At 43.8% G+C, this 22,703-nt stretch overlaps 1 protein-coding gene across 3 annotated transcripts in view; it reads left to right on the forward strand.

Annotated features, from left to right (window-relative positions):
- The window catches only part of COL4A4 (collagen type IV alpha 4 chain), a 146,338-nt gene that overhangs the window by 116,912 nt on the left and 6,723 nt on the right, over window positions 1-22,703 (forward strand). For all 3 annotated transcript variants that reach the window (XM_018058850.1, XM_018058852.1, XM_018058849.1), the window contains exons 38-44: window positions 3,984-4,055; window positions 5,375-5,512; window positions 5,600-5,713; window positions 7,386-7,541; window positions 12,994-13,101; window positions 14,184-14,192; window positions 18,214-18,339. In XM_018058850.1, coding sequence (XP_017914339.1) covers window positions 3,984-4,055; window positions 5,375-5,512; window positions 5,600-5,713; window positions 7,386-7,541; window positions 12,994-13,101; window positions 14,184-14,192; window positions 18,214-18,339 — 723 coding nt within the window. The remainder of the gene's footprint in view (window positions 1-3,983; window positions 4,056-5,374; window positions 5,513-5,599; window positions 5,714-7,385; window positions 7,542-12,993; window positions 13,102-14,183; window positions 14,193-18,213; window positions 18,340-22,703) is intronic.

The following is a 22,703-nucleotide window of genomic DNA, read 5'->3' on the forward strand; positions in this document are numbered from 1 at the left end:
TTTATATATAAGTGGATAACATTAACTTCCCCCAATCTTACTCATCCTATACATCTATCAGTGAAAGATGTTGGATGCAAACAGAGATTGGAGTTCACTCTTTTTTATAGCTTTCTTTCACCCCGTTCAATCCCTCACCCTCCTTGATTACAATCCTAAAAGATGATGCTGTCAAAGTGCTGCACTCAATATGTCAGCAAATTTAGAAAACTCAGCAGTGTCCACAACACTGGAAAAGGTTAGTTTTCATTCCAATTCCAAAGAAATTTGGAATGCCAAGTTGTGTGCAGTGCCAAACAATGTGCCAACTACTGTACAATTGCACTCATTTTCCATGCTAGCGAGGTAATGCTCAAAATCCTTCAAGCTAGGCTTCAGTCATATGTGATCCGAGAAATTCCAGATGTACAGGCTCGACTTAGAAAGGCAGAGGAACCAGAGATCAAAGGGACAATATTTGCTAGATTATACAGAAAACAAGGGCATTCCAGAAAAACATCTGCTTCTGTTTCATTGACTACACTAAAGCCTTTGACTGTGTGGATCACAACAAACTGTGGAAAATTCTTAAAGAGATGGGAATACCGGACCACCTCACCTGTCTCCTGAGAAAACTGTATGCAGGTCAACACGTGGAACAATGGACTGGTTCCAAATTGGGGAAGGAGTATGTCAAGGCTGTATATTGATTATTTAACTTATATGCAGAGCATATCATGTGAAATGCTGGACTGGAATCAAGTTCACTAGGAGAAATATCAACAACCTTAGATATGCAGATGATACTACTTTAATGACAGAAAGCAAAGAGGAACTAAAGAGCCTCTTGATGAAGGTGAAAGAAGAGAGTGAAAAAGCTGGCTTAAAACTCAGCATTCAAAAAACTAAGATCATGGCATCCAGTCCCACCACTTCATGGCGAATAGAAGGGGAAAAAATGGAAATAGTGACAGATTTTATCTTCATGGGCTCCAAAATTACTGTGGACAGTGACTGCAGGTGTGAAATTAAAAGACACTTGCTCTTTGGAAGGAAAACTCTGACAAACCGAGACAGCATATTAAAAAGCAGAGATATCACTTTGCTAACAAAGGTCCGAATAGTCAAAGGTATGTTTTTTTCAGTAGTCATGTATGGATGTGAGAGTTGGACTATGAAAAAGGGTGAGCGCCAAAGAACTGATCCTTTTGAATTGTGGTGCTGGAGAAGACTCTTGAGAGTCCCTTGGACTGCAAGGAGATCAAACCAGTCAATCCTAAAGGAAATCAACCTTGAATATTCATTAGAAGGACTGATGCTGAAGATGAAGCTCCAATACTTTGGCCACCTGATGTGAAGAGTTGACTTACTGGGAAAGACCCCAATGCTGGGAAAGATTTTGAGGGCAGGAGGAGAATGGGGACAGAAGAGGATAAGATGGTTGGATTGTATCATCAACCTAATGGACATCAGTTAGAGCAAACTCTGGGAAATAGTCAAGGACGAGGAAGCCTGGCATGCTGCAATCCATGGGGTCACAAAGAGTCGGACATGACTTAGCAATAAACAGCAACTCCCCCTGTTCAGTCCCTCACCCTCCTTGTTCTAGACTTGGTCATTTCCTCATTCATTCACTCACTCACTCAACAAACATTTATTGAGCACCTACTGTGTGTCAGGATCTATGCTAAGTGCAGGAATAAAAGGAGTAATAAGACCTGATCTTGCACTCAATTAATTTATCCAAAGTCAGCCAGTCATCACAGACAGGACTGCTATACAGAGTGGGATAGGTTGGGCAGAAAGGCCCAGAGGGAGCTCTGTAGGTGTCATGGGGGTTGGTGAGGGCACTTCTCGGTGTTAGTCATAAGCAGAGGTGTGATTATCACAATTTCAAGGGCCATGACCCAAACTGAATGAATGCCTAACTGTGCTCTGAGGGGCTTTTAGCCTTAGGTGAGAAAGAACAGTTTCTGGATGGGAAATCCATTAATGTAGTGGGAAGGTTACCAGGGGCTGAGAAGATTCTTCTCCTGCATCCATCAGTGGGACATGTGTGGAGCTCTTGGCAGAAGACTCAGCAGCCAGGATGTTCCATATCGATTAGTAACTTGTCTGTTCCCTCCCTCTCTCCCTGCTTCCCTTTACTTCCTCCCCACAAATCTATATATTTATGTCATATAGCACATATTATATTGGATTGGCTAAGCAATTTGTTCAGGGTTTTCCATAACATCTTATGCAGAAAAATCCGAATGAACTTCTTGGCCAACCCAATATAATACATATTGGGTTGACAAAAGAGTTCATTTGGATTTTCCCACAGTATCACTCAGTGACAGTTTGTGGTTTGTTTTGGGCTTCCTAAGTGGTGCTAGTGGTAAAGAATCCACCTGCCAATGCAGGAGACACAAGAGACCCAGGCTCGATCCCTGGGTTGAGAAGATCCCCTGGAGCAGAAATGGAACCCTCTTCAGTATTCTTGCCTGGAAAACTCCATGGGCAGAGGAGCCTGTGGGGCTCCAGTTCATGGGGTTGCAAAGAGTTAGACATGACTGAGAGACCAAGTGCACACACCAGATTAGTAGATGGCTCCTTAGTGACATCTGACAGAAAGTTCTAGAAGGAGATGCAGGCATCAGTGAGATCTATCCAGTTACAGAGAATGGAGTTCTCAGTGATCATCATGAAATAAATTTGGTTTCTGTAAAGAGGCATCAGAGAGGTTCTCTTTGACAGAATTGGTGGCAGAGAAATAGCTGCAGCCACATTTGAGCTGCAGGCCTGTTCTCTCTGAATGGCACAGTGCTCAAAAACATCAGCAGGATACGCATTCCTCAGTGTGCCACAGACCCACCTGTCCTTGCTGTCTTGCTACATTTATCCAGGTATATTGTGATGAAATTAAAATCTGCAGACTATGGTGGAGAGGGAAGATTCTGGGCATGGGAGGAGGGAAGCAGGGATTTACTTCCACCCAATCTCTTTCTTATCTAGAATGACTTTTTTGTTGTAAAGTTGGAGGTCATTTCCTATGCCAAGATTCAGTAATTCTAGACTGTATCTGCCTAGAAAGAGAGATTCATGATATGGTCAGAAACTAACAGAACTGTGTTAAAACCCAAGAAAGGGAGCCTTCGTTCCCTGGCGGTCCAGTGGTTAAGACTTCACCATCCAGTGCAGTGGGTGCAGGTTCAGGCCCCAGTCGGAGAGCTAAGATCCCACATCCCTCACAGCCAAAGACATAAAACACAAGAAATATTGTAACAAATTCAATAAAGACTTTAAAAATGGTCCACATTAAAAAAAACACATTATGAAAAAATAAAGTTAGGTGTTAGGATATATGCCAAGTTAAGGATGGAGTGGGAGGTTGGGTTAGCAGATGCAGGATGTTATACATAGAATGGATAAACAACAAGGTCCTACTGTATAGCACAAGGAACTATACTAAATATCCTATGATAAAGAATAATGGGAAAAAATTTACTATATATATACTTCCCTGATGGCTCTAATGGTAAAGAATCTGCCTGCAGTGCAAGAGACCTTCGTTTGATCCCTGGGTCATGAAGATCCTCTGGAGAAGGGAAAGGCTACCCACTCCAGAATTCTTGTCTGCAGAATTCCATGAACAGAGGAGCCTGGCAGGCTATAGTCCATGGGGTTGCAGAGTTGGACACGACTGAGCCACTAACACTTTCACTTTTACTATGATAAACCATAATGGGAAAGAATATTTAAGTATATGATATATAAAGGTATATGTTAAGCAGTCTGTGTTAACAGAAAACACCCATCACATGACCGTGTTTAGCGATGACCCCTGGAGTGGATTCTGCCTTCCTAGTGATGTTTAGATGGTGAGGTCTCATGGTTCCCACCTAGAGAATTTGTGGGTCCCCGTCAGTTAACCTTCCCCTGGACTGTGCATGCGAGGAACAGTCAGAGAATGTGCGTGGAGGGTCTTCCCCTGTGGGTCACAGACGTGTGATGTGTTTCAGGTCCCTCTGGGTCACCCGGCCTGAACGGCCTGCATGGTTTGAAGGGTCAGAAAGGCAGCAAAGGCGCTTCAGGTAAGAGAGAACCTTTGCAAGAGGCTGAACAGCTGTTAACGAACCATGAGAGTCCACTGGCGTTTCCTCCCTTCACAAGATACGGGTGCGAAAGTGAGACACTGGTTTAGCTTAGATTCACCGTGTTGGAACTGTTTCTCGTTTTGATGATGACTTATCAAACGGGCTGGAGACGGAAAATGGCAACCCACTCCAGTACTCTTGCCTGGAGAATCCCATGGAGGGAGGAGCCTGGTAGGCTACAGTCCATGGGGTCGCAAAGAGTCAGACAAGACTGAGCGACTTCACTTTCACTTTATCAAACGGGCACTTGAGAAAACCCAATTTAAGCAGGAAGGGCGGGTTAATGGTGCCTATTGTTGATACTGCGTGTGACTATCTATTAAACATATTCTGCATAATCACTTAGGTGGAGCTAGATTTCAAAATGTTATGAATAACAAATAAATAGTCAGGATACTGGAGTATTGTTTTATGTATTGTCATGCCGAGTACAACCACGTGGGTCTAATTAGTACTTCAGCATCCTTCAGTGGCCTGCTGGGAAAACAAATTACCTGAACAAATTGCTGTTATTTTTGATGCCACAAATAGGCTAATCATCAACATCTTAGCTTGTTCTGTTATTTGAATAGAATTCACATTGGTTGCACTCGTTTCTCAGAAAAAGAGCTTGCAATCAGACGAGGTAGTCAGAAGCAGACTTGCACATTTGTGAGGCAGTGAGAAAAGGACTGAACTGTTGTGCTGCTGGGTTTGGATCTGTAGTTGGGAAGGGTTTATATGGTTTATACGTTTATACGGTTTGGAAGATCAAGACGTCATTTAGGTCACTTAGGATTGTTATTGGCTCTTCCAAATAGTCTGGTAAGATGTGTGCCCTCTCCAAGAAACCAGTGGAGTTCTGCCTTTTCAACGTGAAACTCCACAATGGTTCTGTTTATTTTCTAGTTTCCATCTTAAATGTCAAGCCAGTTTATTCACAATCACTTACTGTTCCATCTCATTCGTTTCTCTCTTAACGATTGTAGAGATTGAAGGGTTGGTATTGTCACTAAGCGATTGTGTTTTTAAATCTGGGAAACAGTCATAAAAATAAATCAGAGCTATGCTAGACAGGTGTGATGGGTCATAAGAGAGGGGACAGTGACCCCCGGAAGACTGTGCAGCCATTCGGATCGCTCTTGTGGACAATGTCGGTCTCGGAAGAATGTGCTCCTTTCCTGTCCTGTGCCCACTGAGAAGCAGTTCCTTTTCAGCCCCCACGCCAGGGACACACCAGGAGAAGATGCAGTGTTAATGCTGTTTTCCTCATTAAGGTTCGCATGAAATGGGCCCCCCAGGTCCAGTGGGAATTCCCGGCCCTAAAGGGGAGGCAGGAGACCCTGGGAACCCAGGAATTTCTCCTCCGGGACCTTTCGGAGAAAGAGGTCCCCCGGGTCCCCCAGGACCCCCAGGTAAGAAAGCAGCATGCTTTAGCTCGATAACTGCATCCAAACCTCCCAAATGTCGTGAGACTAACAGCTGAACACATTCCTCCTCAGGGAGAGCTGGATCGCCTGGTCCTCCAGGTGCCCCAGGAAAAGCTCTTAAGGGTGACATTCCAGACCCGGGTCTGCCTGGAGATCAGGGACCTCCTGGCCCCGATGGTCCAAGAGGTATGGGACAATTATGGCAAAGGGTGATGGTGCTGCTTTCCTTAGACGCTTGCCAGCTCTGTTGGGATGGAGGAGCAGAGAGAATGGTCAAGGAGAAGCACGTTAGCAGCCCCATCAACTTGGCAGATGGAAAAGGGGGAGGGTGGGCAGTGGGGAGCGTACCCAGGACCAGCGCTTAGACCCCTCACTCTTCTATTTCAACTCCATCAGACCACCTCTGACACAGAGCAAGTCTTCACCATCGCTGGCTTGATGCTGAGCTTGAGGGCGCAGAAGGAAGCAGCAGGAGGTGGCCTCGCCATCCTTGTTGGTCTCAGTATCAGCACATAAAGCACTTCTTTCAGCCCAGAGATGACAGGACCCCCGCCTCTCTCTCTCTCTCACACACACACACACACCCACACACACCCACACAGAGTCTCTTCATGTGCTGCTCACAGTACGTTTTGCTCCTGTTATCACTTCACTGGGATGAACTCTAGCTAGTCAATATTTAACAAAGTAAGATTGAACCAGAGCTGACTGGGGAGTTGGAACAAGAGTGTGGCTCAGTGCAGCCTTCTGCCAAATGCAGGCAATCATATTCCTACTAGCCCATAGAACTCTTCCAGAGAGACAGAAACCTTTAAATCTTTAGGTTTTAGTGAGGGTGGGATAAAAAATATGTAATTCTGCTTTACACTATGAAAAACTGAAATGCCCCAAAATATGCTAAGAAGGTTAGAAGTTAAGTAGGAATAGAACTTGGGCTCAAATACCATGTGTAGACAATGGTTTTCAAATAGGATTTTAAATTTAATTGAGTGGATATTCGTTTTTCATCAGCCAGATTCTCTCTCTCTCTCTTTTTGGTTTATTTATTCTTGGCTGCACTGGGTCTTTGCTGCTGCATGAGCTTTCTCTAGTAGCGGTGAGCAGGGGCTACTCTTGTTGCAGAGCACGGTTCTAGGGTGTGTGGGCTTCAGTAGTTGTGACACATGGGCTTAGCTGTGGTGTACAGACATGTGGGATCTTCCCTTACCAGGGATCAAACTCATGTCCCCTGCACTGACAGGTAGATTCTTAACCATTGGACCACCAAGGAGCCTAGTCAGACTTTGTTAAAAATCTATTATCTCTCTGTCCACCCACACATCCATCTATCCATTCATCCATTTACCCATCTACCCAACTACTCATCTATCCATCCATCCATGTATCCATCCACCCATTCATTCATCCATCCATCCATTTACCCATCCATCCATCTATTCATCTATCCATCCATCCATGTATCCATCTATCCATCCGCCCATTCATCCATCCATCCATCCATTTACCCATCCATCTATTCATTTATCTATCCATCCATCCATCTATCACATGAAAGCAATGGGAAGGCAATGCAAAGAAAAGTCAAAACTGATGCTTCCAAAAGGAATGGCTCTGAAGGGAAGGAAGGTTTTGCATAGCTCATTTTGTCCTAATAGTTACTAACAGACTTTTTACATTTCTCAACTTGGGCTTCAAGAGACATACTGCTTCACCTCTGATACTATTGACATTCTTATTCTAATTCCTTGCATCGCTTGCTTGTAAATGATTAAATTCCTTTCCTTAAGAAGTTCTTAGGCAGCCAGCATGCACATTTGTTTTTGACTGAAAGAATCTTTTTGCCTACTCTTGTGGTCAGGAGTACCTGGGCCTCCAGGACCACCTGGGAGTGTCGACCTTCTGAAAGGGGAACCAGGAGACTGTGGTCTGCCGGGGCCTCCAGGTCTCCCAGGCCCACCAGGCCCTCCAGGACACAAAGGCTTCCCAGGATGTGATGGAAAACACGGCCAGAAAGGTATGAATGGAAATAGTTCTTTTAAGTAGTACTAGATGACTTTCCTATCTGGCTTGCAGGTCTGGGGTATGCACTACTGTGAGGTCATTCTCAGTTCCTATGGCAATAATGACTACATTTCCAAAATGTCCTGACTTGCCCAGAATCCTAAAATGTGGGTGACAGTCGGACAAGTAAGAAGAAGAAACGCAAGTTCATCTTTAGTCCCTAATAACATGCTTGATAATCTTCGACAAGAACTATACAATAGAAATTTAATGCAAGCTACATATGTAATTAAAAGATGTAATAGCCACATTTTAGAAAGTTAAAAGAAACAAATAAACAGATTTTCCTGCTTTGACGTAATATATTCAAATATTATTACATTTTAATGTAAAATCAATATAAACTATCAAAGGGTAATTAGGGCTGGTTGTACAAACCTAGTTTCTTTCCCAAATAAGATGCTCCTCTTTGATGGTGAAATCTGGTGTGTATTTTAAACTTAAAGCACAGCACAGTTTGGCTTTGCCAATTTCAATTGTTTAACAGCCACGTTAGTGGCTTCTGTATTGGACAGTTCAGTTTTAGACTGCTGACTTTGCCTTTTTATATTCACAAAAGTGTCTCCACTACTGAATTCTCCCACCATTTAAGATTAAAATATTTATTTTAATTAAGTTTTACTTAGCTGCTAATATTTGGGGAATGTGAAGTCAAGTGGGTCTCAGGAAGCATCACTACGAACAAAGCTAGTGGAGAGGATGAAATCCCAGTTGAGCTATTTCAAATCCTAAAAGATGATGCTGTGAAAGTGCTGCACTCAATATGCCAGCAAATTTGGAAAACTCAGCAGTGGCCATAGGACTGGAAAAGGTCAGTTTCATTCCAATCCCAAAGAAAGGCAATGTCAAAGAATGTTCAAACTACTGCACAATTGCACTCATCACACATGCTAGGAAAGTAGTGCTCAAAATTCTCCAAGCCAGGCTTCAACAGTACATGAACCATGAATTTCAGATGTTCAAGCTGGTTTTAGAAAAGGCAGAGGAACCAGAGATCAAATTGCCAACATCCATTGGATCATCGAGTGTTGGGGTCCAGCCCTGGTGGATCCAGGGAAATTCGAAGGGTGAATGGCATAGGTGAGGAAAGCTGATTTATTTAATTAGAAATATAAAAGAAATTAAAAAGAAATAGTATAGTAGGAAAGTTTAGTGGAGAAAAGAGGTTGAATAACGGTTTACGGGGAAAGCCAATAAAATCTCAGGACAAGAGATTTCCACCATCTACGTTAGGCCACTGCCATCCGTTTGAATATTGGAGAGTGCCCCGCCTTGGGCTCCCTCTCTCACGGATCTTAGAAGCCAGGGCAAGTAAGTAGACATGGCGAGCCTCCACACCCCAAATGGGAATTCAGCCTGAAAACAGAGTAAAGAGGAGACACGGGGGAAACCAGTCCAGTGACTGGCCCATCCCCTATTGTCCAGAAAGGCCTTTTATACCTTTTTTTGTACCTAGACATCAATGGATAATCTAAAATTATGCAGCATAAGCGGCCCTGACTCTTATCGAGACCAGGCTTTCTCTCTGCATACCTAGTTGTATACACAAGTCTTAGGTGATTTACATCATCTTCTGGCCAGAGGGCCAATTAACATTTTACAGCCCTTTTCTGATAAGGGTTTGTCAACCAGAAGACTTATTTGTGTTGTTCTTCCCAAAGTCTGGTGCCACTCTCAGAAAGCACTAAATAAAGTTACATTCTTACATAGCAAGGACACAGAAGAGTGCAGTGATATATAACAAAGAAAAGTAATTAACTCAAAAGTCTAGTGTTGCTAACATCAAAACTACTGTATTCCTATTCCTATAGCCCAATTACATTGATTAATATCTTTCAGGTGCCTAAAAGATAAAGAATACGGAGGCCTGGCAGCAGTCATTGAGTCAACAGTGAAAACCTGTCACCAATATGATTTTTAGCTCTTTAAAAAAGGCTCTGTATCTTTAAGATGCTTTAAGCTTTGTGCCTCTTGTGACTGGGGGTTATAAGCAATTCACAAATTGTAAAAAGTCGGGGGGAACCTGTCAGGCAAGTTAGAGAGCCATCAAAGGGGTCTGAGCTGATGCAGGAGACTGAAGCCCTGAATTAACTTTTTGCCAGAGAATGTCAGAAGAGTGAAAAGCATAGTAATAAAGCAGGCAGACTCTGTTTTTTGGGGTAGATGTTCAGGAAAACTCAGGGGGAACCCCCGAAGTCGGATCACGCCTTTGTGTTCTGTTGGGCTTCCTTCCTCATGACCTTTGCCATGGGCGGGATTCCTCACGCTGGCTCCTGGCAATCGAGAAAGCAAGAGAGTTCCAGAAAAACATCTACTTCTGCTTTATCAACTATGCCAAAGTCTTTGACGTGTGGATCACAACAAACTGTGGAAAATTCTTAAATTCTTACTTGCCTCCTGAGAAACTTGTATCTAGGTCAAGAAGCAACAGTTAGAACTGGACATGGAACAACAGACTGGTTCCAGATAGGGAAAGGAATATGTCAAGGCTGTATATTGTCACCCTGCTTATTTAACTTATATGCAGAGTACATCATGCAAAATGCTAGGCTGGATGAAGCACAAGCTGTAATCAGGATTGCCAGAAGAAATATTAATAACCTCAGATATGCAGATGACACCATCCTTATGTCAGAAAGTGAAGAAGAACTAAAGAGCCTCTTGTTGAAAGTGAAAGAGGAGAGTGAAAAAGCTGACTTAAAACTCAACATTCAGAAAACAAACATCATGGCATCTGTCCCATCACTTCATGGCAAATAGATGGGGAAACAGTAGAAACAGTGAGAGACTTTATTTTGGGGGGCTCCAAAATCACTGCAGATGGTGACTGCAGCCATGAAATTAAGATGCTTGCTCCTTGGAAGAAAAGCTATGACCAATCTAGACAGCATATTAAAAAAGCAGAGACATTACTTTGCCAACAAAGGTCCATCTAGACAAAGCTATGGTTTTTCCAGTAGTCATGTATAGATGTGAGAGTTGGACCATAAAGAAAGTTGAGTGCCAAAGAATTGAAGCTTTTGAACTGTGGTGTTGGAGAAGACTCTTGAAAGTCCTTTGGACTGCAAGGAGATCAAACCATTCAATCCTAAAGGAGATCATCCCTGAGTGTTCATTGGAAGGACTGATGTTGAAGCTGAAACTCCAATACTTTGGCCACTTGATGCGAAGAACTAACTCATTAGAAAAGACCCTGGGAAAGATTGAGGGCAGGAGGAGAAGGGGATGACAGAGGATGAGACAGTTGGATGGCATCTCCAATTTGAGGACATGAGTTTGAGCAAACTTTGGGAGTTGGTGATGGACAGGGAGGCCTGGCATGCTACATTCCATGGGGTCACAAAGACTCGGACACGACTGAGCAACTGAACTGAATATTTGGGGACCTTAGTTTTGGCTGTAACAATTTTAGACAATTATAAGGTTCATAGGACATTTTGTTGAGAAGAGACCAATAAAGATTATCCATTTTACCTCCCTTATGTCATAAATAAGGAAACTTGATACCGAGATGCAAATATTGAACTTTGCAGGAGCCCAGTAACTAGCACTCTGTCTGATTTCTGAAACAAATGTGAAATAAGTAAACGATTAGAGCAGAGGGAAGGTCAGAATCACCATGAGGCTGCTATGACTAGAACACAAATGGCATCCCTGAAATTGTGCAGTGTATAACCTGTACAACAGTACTCAGCAATCCTATTCACCTTTATTAGCGGTAAAATCAACTTTAGAAATTGTGCCTTATATCTGCAGATATTTTGGCTTCTAATTATTAAACTCCCAGATTGGACAGATACACCTAGCATTCAAGTCACCAAGAGAGAGGAAGGGGGCTGTCTATATAGCCTTGTATCTCTGCCTAATAAGTCATTCCTCCTCCCCAGTGGCTTCCCTAGAGAATTAGCTTTCACCTGGGAAATATACTTCAGGATTAGGGAAATAGCAAGAAATGTAAATAATAGCAACCTACAAAAGCATATACCAAGCGTTGGAAATATTGGTAGAACCTCTAATCATGCTTCTCAATTCCCATTCCAGTGAGCCTAGGGCCAAAGAGTGTTTAACTGTTAAAAGGACGAGGGAATTTCTTCAGCTTACCTTTTTTAGACTTACCCAGTGCGAAATACTTGATCTGTTCCATAAATTATTATTAGGAATCCACAGAAATATAGTAGTGAACAAATTCAAAAGGAGTACCCACTAATTAAGTTAAATATATGATTTCATAAGGGAATAAAAATACATTAAAGTATCCATCTATATTAACTGAGTTGGACCATAAAGAAGGCTGAAGTGTTAGTCACTCAGTTGTGTCTGACTCTTTGCGACCCCATGGACTATGGCCCTCCAGACTCCTCTATCCATGGAATTTTCCAGGCATTTAAGAAATACAGGAGTGGGTTGCCATTTCCTACTCCAAAAAAAAAAAAAGCTGAGCACTGAAGAATTGATGCTTTCGAATTTTGGTGTTAGAGAAGACTCTTGAGAGTTCCCTGGACAGCAGGGAGATCAAGCCAGTCAATCCTAAAGGAAATCAGCCCTGACCATTTATTGGAAGGGCTGATGCTGAAGCCAAAGCTCCAGTATTTTGGCCACTTGATGCAAAGAATTGACTCACTGGAAAAGACCCTGATGCTGGGAAGGATTGAAGGCAGGAGGAGAAAGGGACAACAGGGTACAAGATGGTTGGATGGCATCACTGACTCAATGGACATGAGTTTGAGCAAGCTCCGAGAGCCAGTGAAGGACAGGGAAGCCTGGCGTGCTGCAGTCCATGGGGTCACAGAGTCTGACATGACCAAGCAACTGAACAACAAGAACAGTACTAAATGAGAGACATGCTTTGGGTGGCGAGGCACACTTCTCTCAGTGCTTATTGCAAAGCAACTGGACTTGGGTTGGGATTCCAGGGAGGGCCTCCTTGATGTGATCTGCACCCTACAGAATGCGGAGGACTTCCTGGATGAGGAGGAGAGAAGGAACTGTGTGTAGGAGGCATCGAGTGGCTGGTCTGGCTGAACTTGAGAGAGTGGGGAAGAGAAGGGTGGAATCTCAGGGTCAGGGTGGGTGTTCCCAGATAGTGGAGCATCTTTCCCAAGTTTCCCTTTCTGTGGCAGTCCTTTGACTGTCTCCAGAGAAAGTTTAGGGTTACTGGGTTTTCATCCTCACTTAGTTCTGTTTTGGTCATGGAACGATTTTCCTTTGTCCTGTTGATGGATTGTTGTGTTTCCTTTAGACAGAGGCAACTCTTCTCAGCCTTCCAGAAGAAAGAGGGAGCTATTCTCCAATCTGAGGCTGACTTTGCCCTGCATTTTGCTGGAGTGAACCTCTGAATTCAGTCCATCAAGCTGTTGTTTTTATAATGCTTCATTCTAGTGCCCTCCTTTTCATGTTTCTTTTAGGACCAATGGGATTCCCGGGGCCACAGGGGCCACCTGGAAGTCCTGGGCCACCTGGAGACAAAGGTTTACCTGGACCTCCAGGCAGACGAGGGCCTTTGGGTCCTCCAGGTAAGCTTCTAATGCCTAGTCATCTCCACCTAGCCTACATGGAGTGTTTTTTAAAAAATATTTACTATGAGGGTCATCTTTCAGAAAGTAATTATTCTGAAATTACAGTAAATTCTAGTAAGTTAAGCTCTTTTTTATAAAGATTATGTTTATCTCAAGCTGCATGACAGAGTCTCAGGTTTGGAAAACTTACCTGTAATTAGAACAAGTGAGTGTGAAAGTTAGGAGTTGGTTTTACATATACAATTTCTAAGGTAAATAAACCCTTGTTCCTTCACATGAGATTCAAAGACAGACTTGATTGTTGTACGTGAACATCGTATACTTAATTCTTGTCTCCGAATTCCCTACCATTAATTTTTCTAGATGTTTTATTTTAATGTTTCTTGTCAAGTACATTAGTTTCTATGAAGATGAAACGAATTGATTTTTCAGCTCTATAGACAACAGGTTTTCATCAGAAAGTCAAAAGAAACCAAGGAAGAGCTGGAAGGGCACACATGTGTATCTGAGATTGGCAGAAGTCACATCTTTCAGGACCCTAAGTCACTATGACAGCAGTGTGGTGTCCGTTCTGAATATTTTGCAGTCTCTTAAATTAGCACTCTAGTCCAAAGAGTAAGAAAACTCTACTGCTTTTTGATGGACCACAGAACAACACGATGAAGAACTGCTATGATTCCTCTTGTATTTCCTTTCTGTGAATACTCTACAAAACTCGGCAAATTAATATGGAATTTCCAGAAGCCTTTAAAAGGACAGGATTTTTCCATACATTAAATCAGAGCATATTTGTCGTAAGAAACCAACTCGAATTTTATATTGCGCAAGAGGGTTTCATTTCAGGTCTTTCTAGATACGAAAACTTCATTCATCATAGCCGTTCTTGTCAGTAACAGGAATGTGGACTTATTATGTACATAAGATGCCGTCATTCTGCTTGCTGTCTATGCTGTCTATGCAAATTATTATTTGCATTCTCAATCTATTTCACTTTTGTCCTAACTTACACGTTTATAATCTCTTTCCACCTAATGAAAATCGCTGTGTGGCCTCACATTTTTGGCTTTGGACCTCTCCAGGTTCCAGAGGTAAGCATTGCTGTAAGATGAATAATTTCCTTTAAATCTTGTTTCCAGTCATTTTCATACTTGCTTTTTTTCACTGTATTTGTAAGGGCAACTTTGTTCAATTTTTTAGATGGGGTGCTGTAACTATATTAGGTTTTAATGCTTCTGCTTCCTCATTACAGATATAGTAACCCTATATTAGAGTGTCCCAGTGCTGAACCTCCTTAGAGGTTGTCAAGGCAGTGTAGAGACTCGGCTTATATAATTCAGTTCAGGCACAAGGTATGAGCTTTCTCTGTGAGATGCTACAGTCCATACTGGTGTAAGTTTCCTTTCTAAATTCTGCAATATGAATACAGAGAACATCCCTAAAATAAACAATATCAACAACATGAAAAGATGGGTCCTGACCACCCAGTAAGGGACTGTGACAAGCCTTTCCCATCACACCCAAGGCCCATTTTCAAAAAGCAAGTTCCTTTGTGTGTTAAAATGAAAATGCCATTCTTTTCAACTAAGTGTGCACTTAATCCTCTACAATGCAAAAGCAACATATGATTTTGTGTCTGGCATTTTCAAAGAGAATAAAAAGAGTTTCTCAAAAGAAGGAAAGAAAAACCCTGAATGTGGGCATTTGTTCTTTCCAGGCGACTGTTATTAACCCCAAGGAATGTTGCCCTGAATACAGACGCCATATATTATTTTTAGGGCCCTTAGAGGAGATGCCTCAGCCCCTTTCTTTCAGCTTCTGGTTTGTCAAAAAGTAAAGAAAAAGCAAAATCAGAATTTTAAGAAATTTTGCTGCCTTTAATGTTTATATTTTAAAATTACTGCTGTATATTTAATGTTTTCACTTGTCTGTGACTATGGTCACAGTATATACTGTGACTCACTAGATGAGAGCATCAACATCCTAAATATAAAGTACCAGCCAAATACCCAGCCCTGCCTTTACTTACCTGCTTTCACTCCACCCCCACTGGTGAATTTCCACCATAACTCACCAGATTATCTAGGAAGAATAAGATCTATACCTCTCTCAACTCACCCAGAGTAAAAAAGCCAAGTTTTACATTAAACTATTCATACTGTAAAAAGACCTCTAACTTGGTGTTATTTGTGGTTTCATACAATATTTTCCAGGAGGTTAAATTCCAAACTGCTTATAGCATTCAAGTCCATTTTCCACAGGCACAGTTACTATCATGTAGACTCCATTGCCATTATGGCCAGGTTTTCTAGGATTTTCTCACTGCTTTATCATTGTTTTTTAAATTATTTGGCACATTCGTATGAATTTTAAGAAAACGATAACTAATGAAGGGTGTGCTCTACAATATGTTGCATTTCTTAGAATTCAGCACGTAGATGTTCAGAGTCCTTAAGGAGGGCAGTATGAGGTGAGGGTGAAGAGCACGGTTTTGGAGACAAGGTGTCTTGGATTTTAATCTAGACTATGGAGAAGGCAGTGGCACCCCACTCCAGTACTCTTGCCTGGGAAATCCCATGGACAGAGGAGCCTGGTGGGCTGCAGTCCATGGGGTCGCGAAGAGTCAGACACGACTGAGCGACTTCGCTTTCTCTTTTCACCTTCATGCATTGGAGAAGGAAATGGCAACCCACTCCAGTGTTCTTGCCTGGAGAATCCCAGGGACGGTGGAGCCTGGTGGGCTGCCATCTATGGCATCGCACAGAGTCGGACACGACTGAAGTGACTTAGCAGCATGCCACAAACTGGCTGCATGACATTTATTTGCCAATAAATAAATGTCATATATTTCCCTGGGCCTGAGTTTTCTTCCCTGTAATATTCTAATGACAGCAGTACACACACACAGCCTGGGTGGGAACATTCAGTCATAAACCATTTAGCATGGGATCTGATGCATGTTGAGCTCCGCTGGTGGCTCAGATGGTAAGGAGCCTACCCGCAAGGCAGGAGACCTGGGTTTGATCCCTGGATCTGGATCGGAAAGATGCTCCTGAGAAGGGAATGGCTATCCACTCCAGTATTCTTGCCTGGAGAATCCCAAGGACAGAGGAGCCTGGCGGTCTACAGTCCATGGGGTCCCAAAGAGTCAGACACAACTGATTAACACTTTCACTTCTCATGCATGATAAAGCATCCACTTTGTGTTATCGGTCGTCATTTTTGCTTCAGTTTAGTTCAGTTCAGTCGCTCAGTCTTGTCTGACTCTTTGCAACCCCATGAATCGCAGCACGCCAGGTCTCCCTGTCCATCACCAACTCCCGGAGTTTACTCAAACTCATGGCCATCGAGTCAGTGATGCCATCCAGCCATCTCATCCTCTGTCGTCCCCTTCTCCTCCTGCCCCCAATCCTTCCCAGCATCAGAGTCTTTTCCAATGAGTCAGCTCTTCGCATGAGGTGGCCAAAGTATTGGAGTTTCAGCTTTAGCATCAGTCCTTCCAATGAACACCCAGGACTAACCTCCTTTAGAATGGACTGATTGCTTAGAGCTATTATTTCTTGTCCTTTGTGGAATGATTGCAGGGAGACTGAATGAAGATTTAGGGGGAAAAAACTGTCGTAAGAGATGTGAATGTAACCAAGAATAAAAAAATGTCAGCCTTTAGGGCTGCAATTCTCAAAGTGAGATTCCCACATCAGTATCATTGAGCTCATCGGGCACTTGTTAGAATATGCAAATTGCTGCCCCTACTGACTCAGAGACTCAGGGCTCTAACAAGCCTGAGAGACAGTCATGATGTATTCAGGTCACAGCTGCATCTTTCCAGTGGTGCTTCTTAGCCTGGGCGAATATTGGAATCATCTGGACAGTTTAAAAAATTAGTGATGCTTGGATTTCACTCACACAAATTCCTTTTTAATAATCTAGATGGGGTGCTGACAATAGTACTTTTTTTTTTTTTTTTTTTTTTAGTGATTAGTACAAGTTTATTGTGCACATGCCAAAAAGGCTCTGCAAACCAAGAGCATTCAAACTAACATGTAGAATGAGGCTCAGGGGTATATTGTTCTGAAGTAGCTTATTAGTGAAAAAGCAGTGGTGGTTTATTCTTCACAGTAGTACTTTAAAAAAAAATTGGACTACAGTTCCTTTACAACAAAGTAAATCAGCTATATGTATACATGTATCCCCTGCCTCTTGGACTTCTCACCTCATCACCCATCCCACCCACCTAGGTCATCACAGGGCACCAAGCTGAGCTCCTTGAGCTATATAGCAAGTTCCCACTAGCTATCTGTTTTACGCATGGCAGTATATATACCTTAATACGTCAATCCCAATCTCCCAATTCATTCCCTCCCTGCCCCGTGCTCACATTTCCCTTCTTTTTGTCTGCATGCGTGTTCCTTGCCTGCAGATAGGTTCATCTGTACCATATTTCTGGATTCCACAGCAGTATTTTTGAAAAGCTCTGCAGATGGATTTATTGTACAGTCAAGCTTGAGGTCACTGCCCCGGCCACATCCTGTACCAATTAAACCACTATTTCTGGGATGGGGCCCAGATACCTGAATGTTTATAACTCTCCTGGATAATTTCAACATGCACTCAAGGTTGAAAATCACTGCTGCCTCAGTGTCTCTAGCCATCCTGAAATCATGCCTCCTTTGGTAGCAGACACTCTGGAAACCCAGCTGGCGCAGTGTAGATGGCTGAATTAAAGCAATGTTAAGCTGAGTGTGAGGAACCCACCAGGACCTCTCCCCATGCCACCTGTGGCCAGCACCTAGTAAGAAATGGCCCAAAGATGGCAAATCCTGTGAAGTTCACCCAACGGTCACTGCCTCAGCCAGATTTCACTATTTCCTACCTTTGCTTCCTCTGAAATCCCATTCAGTCATTCATTTAGTCACTCAACGAAAAGTTTTGGAGAAGTTTGCCTGCCCCACATAGTGAACAAGACAAAGTCCTGCCTTCACAAAGCTGATATTGGATGGCTGAACATTCTTGCTAACATTTCAGCATGGTGTCAGAAGCCCATCCAAATTGCAGAAGGCACTGGTTCATAAGCATTTGAACCCTTTATACAGGTGGTGATTCCAATTTCAGGTGAGCCTGGGCCCCCAGCAGACTTGGATGCCTGCCCCCGAATCCCAGGGCTTCCTGGGGTACCAGGCCCGAGAGGACCGGAAGGAACCATGGGGCTTCCTGGCATGAGAGGCCCACCGGGACCAGGTATGAACCTCACTCTGATTTCTGACATTGAAGATTGCTGAAATGAAAATCTGGGTGTTTGCTATGTAGGTTTTTGTATGGAGCCTAAACAACTCTTGGGAATCAAGCATGAAAATCTCCTTCCCCTCTAACATTTTTTCTACATTATCCAAAGGTTTAATCATGTAGTAGGGGGATCTATGGGCTTCCCAGGTGGACCCAGTGGTAAAGAACCCACCGGCCAATTCAGGAGACATAAGAAACCAGGGTTCTATCCCTGGGTCAGAAAGAGCCCCTGGAGGAGGGCATGGAAACCCACTCCACTATTCTTGCCTGAGAATTCCATGGATAGAGGAGCCTGGCGGGCTACAGTCCATGCTGCTGCTGCTGCTGCTACTAAGTCGCTTCAGTCATGTCCGACTCCGTGCGACCCTGTAGATGGCAGCCCACCAGGCTCCCCCGACCCTGGGATTCTCCAGGCAAGAACACTGGAGTGGGTTGCCATTTCCTTCTCCAACGTACGAAAGTGAAAAGTGAAAGTGAAGTCGCTCAGTCGTGTCTGACTTGTAGCGACCCCATGGACTACAGCCCACCAGGCTCCTCCATCGTGGGATTTTCCAGGCAAGAGTCCTGGAGTGGGTTGCCATTGCCTTCTCCGGCTACAGTCCATAGGGTCACAAAGAGTCAGCCATGACTGTAGCGACTTAGCATGCATGCACTCAATGGGATCTACAATATCCCTTCTATTTTTAGGGGAACACCTATTTTAACTCTTATCCTTGGGTGGCTTTTGGACATAATTCCCCCCCCCCCAAGAAATAATTATCTTCCTAAACTATTTATTCATTTGGCTGTCTCAGGTCTTAGTTGTGGCATGCAGGCCTAGTTGCTCCATAGCATGTGGGATATTAGTTCCCCAGCCAGGGACTAAACCCATGTCCCATGCATTGCAAGATGAATTCTTAACCACGGGACCACCGTGGAAGTCCCTGGACATGAAGCTTTGAAATCTCTTAGCATCACTGAGTAAATGCTCTACGAGTAGTCATTATTAGGTGTTGATTTGATCTTGAATTAAAAACTGTTGAATCGGGGCTCAGTGGAGCAGAAACAGCCTTTAGAAGGAAGGAGGAGGTGTATTTCTTGGAAGAGGAAGAGGAAAGAGGGGGAGGGTCACTCTCAATTCTGGCAAAGATGGCCTTATTCACCTAATGGACATGGGCATTGCTCAGTCATTGTCAGGAGGGCAGGATTCTTAAGTATTTAAACCAAACCATCAGTTCCTAACACTGTGTGAGAGGTGGTGACCAAAACCATCCTGTGAAAAAGAAATGCAAGAAGGCAAAGTGATTGTCTGAGGAAGCCTTACAAGTAGCTGAGAAAAGAAGAGAAGTAGAAAGACAAAGGATAAAGGGAAAAATACACCCAGCTGAATGCAGAGTTCCAGAGACTAGCAAGGAGAAATAAGAAAGCCTTCTTAATGAACAAAGCAAAGAAATAGAGGAAAACAATAGAAAGGGAAAGACTAGAGATCTCTTCAAGAAAATTGGAGATACCAAGGGATGGTTTCACACAAAGATGGGCACAATAAAAGACAGAAATGATATGGACCTAACTGAAGCAGATGATATTAAGAAGAGCTGGCAAGAATACACAGAACTGTACAAAAAAGATCTTAATGACCCAGATAACCATGATGGTGTGATCACTCACCTAATGCCAGACATCCTGGACTGTGAAGTCAAGTGGCCCTAGGAAGCATTACTATGAACAAAGCTGATGGAGGAGATGGAATTCCACTAAGCTATTCCAAATCCTAAAAGATGATGCTGTTAAAGTGCTTCATTTGATATGCCAGCAAATTTGGAAATTTGGAACCCTTATGGGTTTGGGTCATCTTTCCTTTTCTGAAGGAGATTCTTTCAGCAGGGTGAGCGGGACATTAAAGGAAGACCCTGAGTTTGGTTGTGAAGGATCAACTGCCCCACAGAAGTACCACCTCCGCTTAAACCACCTCGAGTTTGGTTGTGAAGGATCAAACTGCCCCACAGAAGTACCACCTCCGCTTAAAATAATATGGTTTTCTTCCTGTTTTCCATCAAGACCTCTTTCATTTCTGAGCTGATCTTGTAGCCAACTGCTGCAGCTGAGATCTACAGAGAAGAAAATGAACTCCTGGCTCCTTCCTGCCCGATCTGAGTGGGTAATGGCCACACCAAGTAAAACTTGTATCTGTTAAGAACCCTGGATAACAGAAGGTCTAATGCTTTTCTCCTCATGCGTCTCATTCATCTCTACAATAATCCTTCCCAAGTGGCCCTCAAAGGCTGAGGCTTCCTGTGATGAACTCAAAAGTGGTTTCCGTTCTGGCTTGAACTGTTACTGTCTCACTGACATTCCCTACATCCTGTTTGGGAGCGTTTATCTTCAACACCTGACCCTCTCAGAGGAGGGACTCCATCTGACAGCGCTGGGCTTTCAGATGTAGGTCTGTTCCTGGCACAATGGTAACGAATCTGCCTGCCGATGTAGGAGACGCAGGTTCGATCCCTGTGTCAGGAAGATCTCCTGGAGAAGGAAATGGCAACCCACTCCAGTATCCTTGCCTGGGAAATTCCATAGACAGAGGAGCCTGGTGGACTACAGTCCATGGGGTTGCAGAGTCAGACTCCGCTGAGCACATGTTTGTTTTTCTGTTCCTGTGAACAAGTTCCAGATGAAAAGCTCTGGACCTACATGTCAAGTTAACAGAAGCTTTCCTTCCAGGGGCTTGGAAAACGTCATCCGCTTACAATTTCCATTTGTCTTCCTCGAAAGGGAGCAAAGCCCATATCGTAACATCTGGTTGGGGGACTCTTTCCCAGATGGCCCATGGGCTTGCTGCATGTGGGGACTTGGGAAGAAATGGCTCCTGGCTTCTCTGCGATACACCTGTTTGTTTGCTGGCCCATTAACCTTGGGTAGCCCTTTCCCGAATCACCCTGTGGCCATGTGTTGGAATCATGTCCTTGGATAGGAAAGAAAAGAATGTTCTGAGCTCACCGCAGGGCCCTAGGTTCCTTCCAAACTAACAGATACTCTCTTTGAAGCTGGTGGAAAGAGAGCAGGGCCATCTGGGAAGAGGTGTCTGCCTGGTTAGACAGGGAGGGGCATCCCTCCCCTCACTAGGGAGGAGGAGAGGGGTTCCTTTCTCACTCACTGAGTGATGACCATGTAAGAACACAGCCTAGGCGTGCAGCACGTTCCAGGAGAATTTATGATCCAAAAGGTAAGGGAGTGACATGACAGCACCCCAAAAGCCAGGAGCACCCCTGATGCCCACATTGAACACACTGCAACCAACATTGGTTATGGGGGCTGCTGGTTGTGGGACAAAAAGAGGAGGTTTGTGGAGGCCACTCAGGCAGGGGATGCAAAATGTAAAGGTTTGGGGGGCACGCATTTCAGATGGCTCTAAGTGGGGGCTGTGTGAGAGGGGAGTCGAGTGAGAGGTCTGGTCCCCTGAGTGCTGCAGCCCCTCCTCCATTCTCTCAGGGGGCTCCCGCTGCCTCAAACAACATAGTCCAGCACGGAAAAGTGGGGCAGTTCCTGGAGGGAAGCCTCTTTGACGTAATGATTGGTTTTAGGCTGATTTATGGCAGAAAGAGAGAGAGATTGCCAGAGAAGGACAATGGTTGAGGAAGGGAGAGAGATTAGACACTGTAAACCTCGAGGGGCTAGTAATTCAGATAATTACGGTAAGGGCTGCAAGCTCTCCCACAGGCAGGGACCAAATCTGCTTCCCAGACCAAAACAGTTCACTGCTGATGAATTAATGCCTTGGCCAAAATAAACCAAACACTTAAAGAAAGGACTGCTCAAGTCTCAGGATGACAGCTAGCTCCCGGGACCCCAGGGAGCACTCCTGAGCCCTGTGGCTTGTCCCGAGCGTGGGACTGGTGACACCTGGCACAGCCTGTGCACTTGGCCTGCTGGGTCCATGTCCTCTGCACATGTGACCCTCACTGTGGCCTCTCTGAGCCTCCATCTCCCCACGTGGTAGCACCTAGTCATATGGCTGTGTATAGACTGAATCAGATAATTTTACATAAAAAGATTACCCTGCTTCCTAGTGCCTTGAACCCTCAACAAACAGCTGGTCTTTAAAAGTTGCTTCTCTTGCTTTAAATTTAACCTAACTTTCTCTCAGATGAATGCTGTTCAGTTGTATTCATTCCTCCATTCAGGCTTCTAAAGCATCATTATTAAGGAAAATATTTGATGACAAAAGTCATAGATGTTCAGTGTAAAAAACAAAAAGAAAAACCCAACCAGGTCCAAATACAAGACTATGAAGAAAATATGAAAATGCTTCACTCAACACCTTGCTGGTCTGGCTTCAGATC

The sequence above is a fragment of the Capra hircus genome, chromosome 2 (assembly GCF_001704415.2).
Source record: "Capra hircus breed San Clemente chromosome 2, ASM170441v1, whole genome shotgun sequence".
Classification (NCBI taxonomy): domain Eukaryota; kingdom Metazoa; phylum Chordata; class Mammalia; order Artiodactyla; family Bovidae; genus Capra; species Capra hircus.